This window comes from Magnolia sinica, chromosome 3 (assembly GCF_029962835.1).
Source record: "Magnolia sinica isolate HGM2019 chromosome 3, MsV1, whole genome shotgun sequence".
In the NCBI taxonomy this organism is placed as follows: domain Eukaryota; kingdom Viridiplantae; phylum Streptophyta; class Magnoliopsida; order Magnoliales; family Magnoliaceae; genus Magnolia; species Magnolia sinica.
Window position 1 is genome coordinate 116,216,324 of NC_080575.1, and position 15,157 is coordinate 116,231,480.

General features: G+C 41.2%; 1 protein-coding gene across 1 annotated transcript; it reads right to left on the minus strand.

Moving 5' to 3' along the window:
* Positions 1-8,712: 8,712 nt before the first annotated feature.
* LOC131240881 (probable purine permease 4) lies at positions 8,713-10,112 on the minus strand. The gene has a single exon (XM_058239404.1). The coding sequence runs from the start codon at positions 9,918-9,920 to the stop codon at positions 8,781-8,783; it is 1,140 nt and encodes a 379-aa protein (XP_058095387.1). The 5' UTR covers positions 9,921-10,112; the 3' UTR covers positions 8,713-8,780.
* Between the last annotated feature and the right edge of the window lie 5,045 nt (positions 10,113-15,157).

Genomic DNA, 15,157 nt, shown 5'->3' on the forward strand with positions numbered 1-15,157 from the left:
CATAAATGATCTAAACCATCCATTTTGTTATCCATTGATCAGATAGAATTGTAAACTCAAAGCTTTTCCAGAGATGCAAGATAAGAACTACATGACAGATTGTATAGATCCATGATGGTGAAAAATGAATTGGCACATCCATTTTATTTATGGTCAATCAATGGTTAGGATTATTTGAATAAAATAATTGTGAGAGTCATTAGTCAATGGATAGAGTGTCCTATGAAATGCATGATTCAAATCGATAATGGTCAATCAATGGTTAGGATTATTTGAATAAAATAATTGTGAGAGTCATTAGTCAATGGATAGAGTATCCCATGAAATGCATGATTCAAATCGATAATGGAACCTTTTATCATCATCAAATAAGCATAAATTTAATATTTTCATACCATTCTTTCAAATAAAAAAATCAGTCGATCGTGCTGTTGATAATATTTTCTGACTTGAAATCATCATCAATCACAACCATAATTTTTCTATAATTTATATTTTGATAATGATGCGGCAAAGTTCACAAGATGATCATGGGCTGCGGCAACTAATAAAGTTTTCTTGCAAGAAGATGATGAGAAGCTGATGCAAGCCCAATTCAAGAGAAACGCCTAGCTTATGAAGTAGGCTTAAGAACTTAATGATGCATAGCTTTGGAATATTTTACATGCATGAAAAAGTAATGGAACTTAATTATAGGTCGCATGATTTTAAAACTTGTTTAATTTATTTTAAAAAGAGATTTCATGCATTGGGAACTCATAGTTATTATTAATGACCTATTTGTAATGAGAAAGAAATTCAATCTTTGCGTTATGTGTAAACTTGATCTAAAATTTCCTGGCCTAAGAAGATTTCAATAGTAGGTGTTCAACCGACAGTGCCTTTGGTTTTGTTTTTTAAGCTTTGGATCTATCTCATTTTCGGGCCCATGCGGTAAAATGATCTCACAAAATGGATGAATTGTGTGGATATAACACATGCATCATTGTGGGCCCCACAGAACTTGGTGACGTCAAGGAAGGCAAAGGAGAGAGAAAGCTGAGAGAGTAACCTAAGTCCTCTGAAAATTCTAAAAAGTGGAGGCACATGTATAAGCTTAAAAGAATGCTCTATGATTCAAAATAAGTACGTGGAGCTTGATTTGCAAATGTTAGAGAATTCTCTCATTCAAGCAGTTTTTTCCCTTCTCTGCAATGTATAAACTTTTGTGAATCACTCTATTAAAACAATAATTATATGTGCTATTAATGTAAGTGATTTGATAATCACAAATGCTAGATCACAGACAATTTGAGGTGAAGGATTTGGGAGACTTTCAGTACTTTAGGTATTGAAGTGATAAGAGATAACAAAGCTCCAGGAGAGGTATCTTCTACTTGACTGGTTGGCTTCTTACCTCTGCTTTCATCAGCCAATAATGGTCAAGCAACTCTTTCTTCATGGGGTGCGAAAAACTAACAAAGAGTAAAAGAAGAATCTTGAATGACTATGCATAGATCAAAGGTTGTCGAAAGATGAATGAAAGCTATTCACATATGTAAGTATTTATCAAGATATGATTGATAGCTGGATATACCTAACCATCACTTACTTAAATTTGACCCATCCAATTGAGATCATTAGTTAGTTTATGCAAATTCGAGGAACACACATGATAGGAAGTAGAATTAATCATATTGCAACAAGGGACAAATGGGTTAAGTAGGCCCTACAGATTTTGGACCCAACTTGGCAATTAGGGTGCCTAGGTACAAAGTTTAGAACAATGTAGCAACTCTTGGTCCAAAAGTTCAACCTGAATTATAACCAATTTTCTTTTACTCATTGAATTTTTGCTTCCATTTTATTCTTTATCATCGAAATTGACAAGCATTGTTAATTTAATAGTTTAGAAGAATATTTGTGTGGAAACGACTTGACTTAGACCTAACTTAAACTTGATCAATGAAATAAATGGGTTGGGTCTGAGTCCTCTTCTACTCAGACTTAACATCATTATCATCATCACATAAGCGTTTTCCTAATTAATTAGGGTTGGCTACATAAATTTTGTTATGTCATTCCACTCTATCAAGAGCTAGACTCAAGAAAAACCCTAATGTAAATTTAGAATGCTATATCATTCAAAGTCATGATGAAAGTTATGATTAGGTTTAACAATGGTTACCAAGTTGATGCAACCCTCCTTTATTCCAGCTGGGGCCTGGCAATAAGAGCACAAACGTTCACAATCGCAATGTGATAGACTATTATATATGTTGATTACAATCAAGTGATATCAAATAGTTTATTACAAAATTTGATCATAATCAACAAGCTCTTCCATCCAAACTTGACCCCATTAGAGTGACTATTTTTTACTTAGACCCGACTTGACCGGAATATTAAAGGGTTGGGTTTGGGTCCAAAGTTCAGACCTGATTCTTAAATGGGTTAGGCCCAGCTTCCCTTTGACCCAAACCAACCCATTTACACCCTAGAGGGCAGCTCTTGTGGGTAGACATAGCACTTGGCTAATAAAATTAGAGTGCATGATCAACAATGTACCAAGAGAAAATGGTCTACTGCGGCCATCACTGGTACCTGAACCTGCGGTTATCCAATGAACCCGATCTGATTTTAATGGATCTAGTTCCCTTTTTTGGACCCCTTTAGATGTAGTGTCAAGTTTGTGTTTCAAATTTCAGACCCGGGTAAAAATCATGTCTAGTCAGGTTCAGGTCAGGTCTTTGTGATTAGGGGTGGTATTGGACTAAGCTAGGGCTGGGTTGAGTTTTGGCCATAGAGTCCAATGCCCTACACAGCCCAAGCCCTAATTGGCTAATTAGGCTGTGGCCCTAGCCCTCTAGGATGAGGATCGGTCAACCTAGGGCTGGGCTAGGCTGGGCCAAGGCTAACCTTATAAGGTATAGATAAGTTACACTATGCCATGTGTACAATTGGTGAGTATTAGTTGTTTATAAATCAGTATGCATTTTGGCGCACATGCGCAGATAAAATTATTCATCACCAAGCATATGCTCCACCCAATTATCCAAAATATGTATGGACTAAATAATCGCATTAATATGTTATTCACCATCTAAAGTGGGGTCTACAATTTCTATAGTTTATAAGTGCCTATGTATCATCCATCACCCTACTGAGCCTAGATTTCAAGCCTTAGCCAGCCGTGGCTGTACAGGGCCGAGTCACCCAAGCTGAGCTGGGCAGCGTGGTCCATTGACATCCATGCATGTGATGGACCCGGTTAAAGTCAGGTTGGGTCTAGGCAGGCCCAGTTAGTTTTATTTGTAAAATTATGTAGATTTAAAATATATATAATTTTAGTAAGCCATACTCAGATAAGAGAGTTGGTTTAGACACCGTGCAAGATGTTAAAGTGCACATGTGTGTACAATCTAATCCATTCATCACATGGGCGCAACCGTGCAAATGCTCTTATTCGGCTTGAACTTGAAACCTAGGTCTAAAGACGGGGCAGGAACTGGTCAGGGACATGGAACGACTTGGACCCGGCAAGACCCGAACCCAGTTGGCCGAATTATGGGTACTATAGAACCCGACCCAGATCATCTCTGTTGTTTCCTGCAGATACACACAACAAGGACATTTTTCAGTTGAATCTGAACCGTTGTTGTATTTGCCTTTTAACTACCTATCCTTGGCCGACAGATGGAAAGAATAAATAATTTTGTCTAATCAATTAGATTTCTAGCAATAGTCCATCCACACCGGTACCCAACAGGCCAATGGTCTGGATTGCCGATCCAGGCGATCTACTATTTAGAATCGAAACACGTGTATACTGTGCAAAGGACAGGAGCCCATATTATATAGTTCCTCGGGTCCTTGACAATCTCGACACGTGCCACGTGTAAGTTAAAGATAGAAGAGAGGGACACAGATGGTATACTTCGCCAGGTTATAGGGTCAACGTAGAAATGAGCAGCTGACCCGTTTCTTTGTAGTTGTAAATCTGATGGCTATTAATCACTGCGCTTTTCAAGATATGGGGCCCATGATTTGGACGGTCTAGATGAACGTACGTTTATGGGCTATACCATAGCCCCATTTGACCATCCTAGCTGCACCCGTATATCATCATATAAGAGCTCGAACTAAGAGGGGACGCGGATTGCGTCCTACCCCCGCCGCCTGTAGCCATGAATGGGCAGTTCTGTGGGTTTGCCCATCGTGATATGTCCGTTTACCCACGTCGTCCATTCCTTCTACGAGGTCATTTTCATTTTCAGGTACGTCCATGAAAATGAGGCAGTTCCAACGCTCATGCTGGCCACACCAAATAATAAGCTTGGGTTGCTTTAAATGCCTAAAGCATTCATACACGTTACATTAAATGCAAGAGTCATATATAGTATGGTACACTTGAGCGTTGGATATACATCTCACTTTTGTCTTCTTTGCTTTAAAATGATTTAAGAAAAAAGAGGTACGGCATAGATAAACAGATATATCACGGTCGGCACACCCACATAACTGTCCGTTCGTGGACAGAGACATGCGAGGGCAGGACGCAATCCGCAGCCGCTTTTGTTGGCTCGGGGGGAGTTTGGCGCATAGATGGGATTAGGTGGATGGAACTGCATTTGCTCCCGTGACAATTACACTCTCGCAGGGAAGAATGGAAAAGCTTGAAATTAGATTTGATATAATTGCATTGGGCCTCATGCAAATTTTACTCAATGTTAGCAAGTTGTGTAGGTCCCACCATGATGTGTGAGTTATATCCACACCGTCCAACCATTTTTCGAGATCATTTTAGAGCATGGACCAAAAAATCAGGTAGATCTAAAGCTCAAGTGGACCCCGCCATAGAAAGCAGTGGGGATTGAATACCTACTATTTAAAACTTCTTTGAGGCCACATAAGTTTTCGATCTGCCTCATTTTTAGGCCCATGCCGTTAAATGAGATTACAAAACAGATGAACAGTTAAGATATAATACATATGTGTTATTCTCAATAGTTTCAAATGATGGCGGGTATATCCCTTCAATATACCACCGTATTACAAATAATATGGAATTTACCTTATCTTATCATGAGACAATCCTGCCATCCGTAATAATTACGTTTTTTTTAATCCCATCCCACCATCCTCCCAGATGTAATAATTACGATTTATTTTAATTCTATCTCACCTAATCCTTCCCAATACCATGCGCCAAATACCCCCTTATGGTCTAAATACCGAAATCACAGTGAATGGATGATACCGACAATCAACATCAGGCCATTGAATTTGACTGTTGACGTTCTCTTTTGACTATTCATTTGACGGCATGGATGATGTAATTAAATCCAATTAGTACGATTTATGGACTCTACCATTTCGTTAGCGAGGCTAACCTTTTCCAACTGTCTTTGTTCATGACACTGGATCTCCACGAGTAACATCCATCACACTCGAAATGTATCATATGATTCCTCCAACTACACAACAGCAACGATCCATCCGATATCGTGGGACATGATCCCATGCGGATCACAAATACTATCTGTATGTGATGTACGGAGCATGTGATACAATCCATCTACCGATCCGGATCATCCATCTGGCGTGTCCTACTTTTGATGGACCACCATGAAGAAGGGACGTCAGTCAGGCAATGATCCAGAGAGTAGGATGTGAACGGCTCGTGAAGTAGAAGAAAAAAAGACATTGTTGTGACATTTTCTTTCCAAGCCACGTTGGATGGTTATCATTAACCGATCAGATCAATTTCTGAGCCAAGGGCAATCCAAGGTTGAGCCCAGTAGATGGGCCACCAGGACGAACGACCGAGCAGTCGGTGTGGGGAGCAGACTAGGTGAGACCGTGGATCCACCGAGGTCGGTGGGACACCTCATTGTGGGGTCCACTGTGATGTATGTGACTACATCCAGGCCGTCCATCCGTATTGAAAACTCATTTCAGGAGATGATCCAGAAAAATGAAGCAGTTTCAAATCCCAGATGGATCATAGTACAGGAAACAGTGGTAATTGGCCATTAAAAACTTCTCGTAGGTCACACAAGCTTTGGATTAAGGTGATATTTGTGTGGTCTCTTCATCTAGGTGTTTGTGACTTTATCAACAGGTTGGATGGCAAATAACCATGCCGGTGGAATCCATGAAGTTTTCAATGGTGGGGATTCAATCAAGACTGTTTACGTGCTGTGGTCCACTAAGATTTGAATCAGCTTCTTTTTTGGGCTCATCCCTTAAAATGATATTTCAAAATGGCTGGACGGTGTGGATTTAAGGAATATATATCACAGTCAGCTCCACACTCAGGGGTCACAAAAACCTTGGTGGATCCGGGGTCTCACCTAATCCTCTCCCGTGATTGCCTGCAACCACCGACTAAATAAGCTTCCAGCTGTGGTAAGCTGGGTGAGGCCTACCGTGACGGTCACGAGAAATCCACCCCGTTCATCCGTTTTGCCATCACATTTTAGGTAATATACCAAAAATGAAATAGATCCAAAACTCAAGTGAGCTACAAGACAGAAAGAAGTAGGGATCGAAATGTCTCTACCGTTGCAGCCTTCCAGGGGCCTACCGTGATGTTTGCATGTCATTCAAACCGTTCATAAGGTTATTCCCAGTGGGATGAACTGAAAAAACAAAAATATTAGCCTATTCCAAAACTTCTTTGCCCCACTAATGTTTCAACCGTGGCCATTGACTCTCTATTATTTCCTATCGTGTGGCTCACTTGTGTAATGGATCTGCCTCAATTTTTTGGTTCTACTACTCTAAGATGAGCTGAAAAACAGATGGACGGGGTGGATTTCTAACAAACATCACGGTTGGCCACACCTAGCTTCCGATCGCAGGAACTTCCCACCGTCGGGCTCGCACCCAATCCGCATCCGTCAGTGCGTAGAATGACGAGGGATATACAATAATCTGGTGCAAACGAGATGCACCAGATCATTCCCTTTAATAAAAACTTCATAAAATAATCGACCAATAAACAACGGTAGTTATGAATTCCAACTTAATGAAAGAGATAGCTTTGCCCCTCTCTAACGTCAGTTGCTGCTACTGGCGGCCACATGCTGGGTTGTCCAATGATCGGCACCGTTAATATGTGGAATTTATATAATATTGGCTGAGTGGATGATTGCGGTCTCCACTATATGTAGAAGATTTTAAAACGACGAGAAGAAATTTTTCAACGGATCGAATTCAACTCTAGAAATCAAAGGTTATGATGCATCGATGAAGTCATTTTATGAGATAATAGCTTCTCCATGATAGCATCCAGAACATGGACAGTCAAAATCATAGGACCATCTTGGCGTACAGGTTTCAGTGGGCATTGACACACTAGGGATTCTCAGTCGCGATGGAGCCAAAACAAACTCTATAGGAATGGTGATAACTACGCCCACCGAGGAGGATGTTTACTCCGGATACATCCCGATGTATTGCAAAGTGATACGTCGGGACGTTAGCCGTTGAAATTGGGTCCTTTTCAAAGTCACGAACCGTTTACGTGGTAGAAATCTCCTTGGATGAGGGATGCCCGAAATTTTTATTAGATTGAATATTTCAACTCATTAATCACAAGAAGATTATGTTGACCATCCATTTTCAAAGCAAAAGACTCAAATTTCAAATTGTTGAAATAATCAAATGTATAGATTTTAATTGTTTTATATAGATCGTACAAGTTGAGATTCATCGTATAAACGGTTTGGATCGTTGAAAGAGAGTCCCGACGCATCATATTCCTATGCGTCGGGATGTGTTCGACAAAACTCTTCAACGAGACCATCCAACCTTTTTTCCGTTGTTTTCTCCAATTTTCAACAATTTCTTAGGACAGTGAGAGTACGGTCGACTCCAACTCTGCATTTTCTTTTCTCAAAAGCTCGTGTTCAAATGTTAAATGAATTACGGTGCACTGTCCACGTCCACGTGGATTAATAAAACGTGGATCTGAACCGTATATCTAGGTGGACCTGCCTTAGAGAACCAATGGCTAAAAAACCAATCTAACAGAACATTGTAATCATGGATCTTTGAAAGCTACACCATACATTTGAAGGGCACCGATCGAATGATTAGAACATCTGCTTTCATCTGATCTTTTAACATGGTCCATCCATAGTTACATACACTAGATGTACGGTCCCAACTGTCCGTTAATCTTGATACTTGGACATTTAAGGGGTGTCCCTATCGAACTATGAAAAACTCTACCCTATCACTTCCTATTTGCAAATGGCCCAAAAAGGCAACGGATTTTAGTCCCTTTCAATCCTTTTGTTTTCTTGTTTCTATCTGGCCTTTGTTGATTTGTCCCACAATTTCTAAATCCCAACCGTTAGCTATTAGTGCCAAGAATTTTTTATTCCATCACCACCGTCCAATATATAATCTGCATCTTGGATCCAAATTCGTCCAAATCTCATATCAACTAGGTGACGATAAGTCCCCATCAATGGACTTTTTTGTGGTCCCTTGATAGGATTTTAGATTTTCTAATAAAAAATCAGAAAAAGCAATAAAATAGAATAAAGTGCCATTTAAAAAAAGCAACCACACCTGATCTTTTTTTCTATTTAAATAAACCTAAAAATACTATTATTTTTTTTAGTCCTTTTCCATTTAATTCCCCTAACAAACCCTAAAAACCCTTCTTATATTTCTATAACCCTAAACCCCAACCTCAGAATAAGATCCTCCAAAACCCCAATCGATGTACAAAAATGGAAAAGTAAAAAAAGAAAAAAAAGAAAAGGGACCCAAAGAAACGATGATCAAACCCCATTGTGTCCATCCTGCCGTCCATTTGCAGGGCCCACCATCTCCATCTCTTTCCTCTCTCTCTCCTCCCTCTTCCCTTCTTTCCTCTTCTTCCTGTACTCTCCGTACAGATACGACAAAAAACCCCAGAAACACAGAACCGTCGAAACCGCCTTTCCACCTCCAAACTCATCCCCAAACGCCCAAACGCCTCCCACGACGTTCATGGGCAGTAACGCCGTCATGCAAATCCCTCCCGTTAGTGACGTCGTTAGGTAGACGATTCCTGCTGTCCCCATGAAACAGAGCTGCCAGCTAACGACGTTAAATCCCACCGTTAACCAATACTTCACAGAGCCTAAATCAAAACCACTCAAGCTTTCCTTCCTCATCTCATCAAACCCACCTGCAGCGAGCATCCCGACCGTCGAAAACACCGTCGCTGCGACCTCCATCACCACCTGCATTTCCATCACCATCCTGTACGTGGAGACCTTCCTATACACCATCTCCATTACTGGGAGGTAGAGAGCGAAGAGGAGGGCAGCGCCGAGGATTGAGACGAAGCCAAAGAAGAATTGGGCCTTGGCAACGCCTTCCGGGCGGTCATGGCTTGATCCCAATGCGAGAAGGACGGAGCTGAGAGTGAGCAGGACCACGCAATTTACGTTCGAGAAGGTGAGCTTTTGCTTCACGAGAACAGCTGAGAGGAGGAGGTTGAAGGCGAGCTGGGAAGAGAGGAGGAGAGATGAGGTTGAAACAGAGAGATATGATATTCCCCACGAGATTAGAAAGTTGTTCAAACCCATGAAAAACCCAATGACGATGGAGAGAAAGAGAAGCTTTGGGGTGAAATGGGAGAATGGTTTTGGTTGTTGGGTGGAGAGGAATAGAGAGGATAGATAGATTGGGAGAACGAGGATCGGAAAGCCAGCGGATTGGACCCATGTAGAGATCCACCTGCTTTTTCCGCCATGAATGAAGTAGAACCTTGAAAGCAGGGTGGAAGAGATAGAACCCAGGAACAGAGCAGTGTAGTTGATGGAGAGGAGAATCCAATAGCGGGAGTCGGGTTTTCGATCGGAAAGGATTGAATTAGGGTCTTTGGACTGTGGGGTAGTGTGGATGTGAGAAGTTGGAAGGAGGTTTTCCATGGGGATTGGAAGGAGATTGAAAGGGAGCTTTTCCTACTCTGTTTTGCTGCTCTAGTAGAAAGATGAGTGGGGTTCTATGTGGGTTTTTAATTAGTGTTAGCTAGGGTTTAGGGAGATTTTAAAGGTGGGGTTAGTGATTTTGACTCGAGGAAGTTGATGGGTTAAGAGAAAAGGTATTTAAATAATCATAGAAGCTGATTATCTCGTGGCATAATGATTTTCTCGGCTCCAGCTAATATAGGCCGGAGAAAATACTTTGATACTCTGGCAGGGTGTAATGGTTGATGCTCAGGCACTGGGGTAAATTATACACCGCATAAGAATAACTCGTACTGAACGGTACCAGTTATGGAAATTAGCTTAGATGGACCAAAAAGCAAATATTTTCTTGCTTAAATGTTACAGTTGGGTGATTGGTTGATATCTACAGGACGGTTGAGATGAAAAACAGTCAATCTCCAACTTCAAGGATTTTGATTTGGGGTTGGTGGAGTAGAGTGTGAATGGCGTGAGTGGATTAGGTGCGGCTCCGGCCCCACCAAAGACGGTGCGGCCATTTCTGTGGGACCCACTTTAGAAACCTTATTCTATATCCACACCGTTCGTTTGTTTCTCTAGATCATTTAATGGCATGATCCTAAAAATGAGTCAGATACAAAACTTAAGTGAGCCATTATTCCATAGGAAACAGTGGTGATTGACCATTAAAAACCTTCGGACGTAAAAGTTTTGGATTAAGATTATATTTGTTTATCCCCTTCATCTAGGTTTGTGTGACCTTATCAACAGGTTGGATGGAAAATAAACATTAAGAAAACATTAAGGTGGGCCATGGAATGTTTTTAATGTTGGTATGTTCAGTCACCACTGTTTCCTATATTTGGTCCATATTATATTATTTTTGCTTAATTTTTTGGCTCAAGCGATAAAATGATATTAAAAAACGGATGGACGGAATGGATTTAGAATACACACATCAAGGTGCGTTCCACTGAAAAGGCCGAACCGTGATGGGTGTAGCCGGGGCCGCACCTAATTGGGCGCTCTAATTTTAGGTAATGCTTGCCACGTTTACAATTTCTGAATGCCTGCGTATCAAAAACCACACTGCCAGTGTATCAAGTAGCTCCTGAGGAGATACGCATTGAATAGTGCGAGCATTTCGGCCCAACAAGCTTTACATGCGGAGCCCGGAAATCTTTTTTGTGGTGGGGCACCGCAGCGTGGGATGTGCCGGAAGTCTGCTCTCTCATCACATGATCCTAACCGCCCAACCGGCCTCCCATTAGTTTCGACGATTAGTTGGATATGACCGTTTTTATTGGACGGTTAAGATCGTCTCGTGAGAGAAGTCTTGATAAATGGATCCTCTGATGATGTGGTCCACCAGACCAATCTGTTATAGATGATGACATGGTTGTGCGGGTTAATTTGGTAATGGTAGTGCAATCTCTACTTAATATGTTTGAAAAGGGTAATATATCAACCAGGACCATCCGTCTGGTGGGCCCTCCCATGGAAACCCATCAATTTTCTCCAATTTTCACCGTTGAATGTTTGACGTACGGCTAGCTATTTTCGTTTTCAGCCCTAGCTTTGAGGGCCGCATATTAGCGGGCCCCACAAACTATAGGTGTGGAACTTAACGATGGGTGGGAAAGGTCTTCAAGTCTTCTCCATCAGATCATCTTACAATCCAATCCGTATAACTCGGGTCCAACTAAAATTTAACCGTGCGTTGCATTCGTCCAATGTCATTGGATGGCTAAGATCATTCAGGGGGAGATAATGACGCGTGGTTCATCCATGATGTGTCTCACTAGACTAATTTCTTGTACGGAGATAATTCTGTACGGCCATGGAACTGGAATATGATACAGGTGTCGCTTCCCGGTACATACGACAAGGGGTATTATCAATCAGAACCATCTATTTAGGGGGCCCATGATATTGCGCACGTTGCAAAATCAAACCCATCAGACAACCTATAAATATTGCACAAAAAGATGCCGTTTCTTTAGATGAGCATCTACAAGCATGATCCATGAGACTTTGAGTCTCAGGGCTGTTTGAACTGTTATATTAAGTTGTATTAAATGGAATTGCATTACTAATCCCACTTTGAAATTCCAAATGACATTATAGGATTACTAATTCATGGATGATAGAATTTGAAAGTAAACCTTAAGATTTATTTTTTAATGCATACATAGTATTGGAAAACATGTATTTACTGTAACTTTTACCAATTCCATCCCCCTTAATCCCATCTAATGCAACTGGCTAAACAGGCCCTTAATTCAGTCCAGCATATGTGCATCTTGGTGCACCTTTAGACAATCGGGATGGTTGGTCTAGCAGCCGTTGGTATAGATGGGTCATAACCCAAAAGTTTCTTTTCACAACCACACTCATCGTTTGATCAGTTGTCTGAACAGATGGCTTAGCCAATGGTCACATACAGCAAAATAAAAAAATCTACTTCTTGTATGGTTAGGAGTTTCCAATCATAATATGTACGGACCATAATTAATTCAGGATCTGTCCCATGATGAACGGCCCAGATGATAGAAAGATGGGCCTGTCTGCGTTGCCTTTGGTTTGATTTCCAATCGGGGTTGATTTGAAGAGTACAGTGTCTGGTTAATTCAGTAGAGCATCAGAGGAGTCAGCAATCCGTACTATATCAGCTCCTAGCAGCCCAAAATAGGGCGCGGCTTCGGTGGATCCGGCCAGCGTGATGTATGTAAATTACATCCACGCCGTCCATCTGTTTTGAAAGATAATTTTATGGTCTAATCCCAAAAACGAAGTGGATCCTATTATTAGGTCGACCACACCAGAAAAACAGTGGTGATTGAATATTCACCATTAAAAACATCTTGAGGGCCATCGGAATATTTATTTACAGTCCAACCCGTTGATAAGGTTACAAGGACGTGGATGAAGTGACCAAACAAATATCAGCTTGATCGAAAAATTTTCTTGCCCACAAGAAGGTACTAGTGGTCAGTCACCATTGTTTCCTATAGTGGGGTCCACTTGAGATTTAGATACCCTTTATGTTTTGGATCATGCCATAAAATGAGCTTTTAAAACGGATGGACGGCGTGGATGTAAGTCACATACATCACGTTGGGCCCCGCATTCAGGGATCCACCCACCTCGGTGGGATCCACCACAGCCGCGCCGCCCAAAATATCAGTATCTCGACTAAAATCTGATGGGACCGATCTTGCAATGCAGTCGCGGATTTCCTGCGAAAGCCTTTCGCAGGAAGTTCCTGCGCTGGGAACTTAGGTGGGGTCCACTGTGATGTTTGTGAGAAATCCTCCCCGTCCATCCGTTTTGTGAGTTCATTTTTGAACACGTTGTCAAAAATGAACCGAATACAAAGCTCGAGTGAGCCTTACTAAAGGAAAATGTGGTTAGGGAAATTCCTACCGTTGAAACCTTCCTGGGTTCAAAAGTGATGTTTAGATGCCATCCATACCATTAATAATGTCATTCTTATTGGGATGAACTAAAAACAAAAATATTACCATGAATCAAAACTTCTGTGGCCCCACAAATATTTCAACCGTGGAAATTTAATTATCACTTTTTTGGCTCACTTGAGATTTGGATACGGTTCATTTTTGGTAAAATACCTTAAAATGAACTTAAAAAACGGATGAATGGGGAGGATTTCTTACCAACATCACAGTGGCCCCACCTAATTTCCAAGCGCAGGAACTTCCTGCGAAAGGCTTTCGCAGGAAATCCGCGTCGTTAACTTTGTATGACCATGGGCAAATCGACGCCGAGGACTGGCCGGTGTACCACACAGCAGCCATCTAGCTGATGTATTGACGTAGGCAAGTTTGTGGGTCCCATCATGAGGTATGTGCCATATCCAAACTGTCCATCCATTTGTCGAGCTCGTAGTAAGGCTTTAGCCGAAAAATAAGACAGATATAAATATCAAGTGGACCACACAGAAAAAATCAGTGGGGGATTGAACGTCTACCATTAAAACCTTTTTGGCTGTCACAGAAGTGTTGGATCAATTTGATATTTGTTTTTCCTCTTCATCAAGGTCTTTGTGATCTTATGAACAGATTGGATGGAAAATAAACGTTATGGTGGGCCCTTACGAATGTTTTAATGGTAAAAATCGCTATCCCTGCTGCTATTTGTGGTGTGGTCCATTTGAGCTTTGGATATGATTCAGTTTTTGTTTCATGATCTAAAATGATCTCGAAAAATGGATGAACGGTGTGGATATAATAAATACATCATGTTTGGGCCCATTTAACTTTGATCTAGTTTGAACCGTTCGTACAACTTGGAGGTCGACGAACGTCAGCGCTCGTCTTATCACGACACGTACCAAATCAGCTATATCGTTGGTGTGTGGTACACCGGCCAATCCGCTTCCCTGAATGTGCTTCAGATGCGTGGACGGTCAGATCACCAATCGTGGCCGTTCATTTAGTTCGCTGCTCCCAATGGGCTATGAATCATATACATCAGGTTGGGCCCCACATTCAGTGATCCACCCACCTCGGTGAAGCCGCACCCCCCAAGATTGCAAATTAAAATATAAATTTGAATGTTCTGTATTTTTAGATACCTGGATAGTTGGATAATCAATCTTAGCCGTTCATTTAGTTCACTGCTTCCGATGGGCCAAACGTACCAATGAAATGAACTTTGCCATCCAATCATCTCCATACAAAAAGATAGGCCGTTAAAGAGTAATGAACGTCCATCAATCAATACTAGTGTTTAAACGGTGGGTACTGATCATCAACAGAATAACTGTCCTGTTTATAGTAAAACCCAAATTAATTGCATACACCTCGTACATCCTGAGATAGCAGATGGGTGTTTGGCGCATGGTATTAGGAAGGATTAGGTGGGATGGGATAAAAAAAACATAATTATTATATACGGTAAGGAATGTCGCCTGTTACCATGCGATAAGCTTAATTCCATGCTATATTTGTAATACAGTGGTACATTGAATGAATAAACCCACCATCATTTGAAACTATTGAGAATAACACGTGTTATATCCAAAGTGTTCATCTGTTTTGTAACCTCATTTTATGGCATGGGCCTAAAAATGGGGCAGATCCAAAACTTATGTCGCCCCAAAGGAGTTTTCAACAGTAGGTATTCAATCCTTGCTGCTTTATATGGTGGGGTCTACTTGAGCTTTAGATCTAAGTGATTTTTTGGCGCATGCTCTA

Bases quoted from the DNA above. Each gene is read 5' to 3' on its own strand.
- LOC131240881 (XM_058239404.1), bottom strand. From the start codon at position 9,920: ATGGAAAACCTCCTTCCAACTTCTCACATCCACACTACCCCACAGTCC.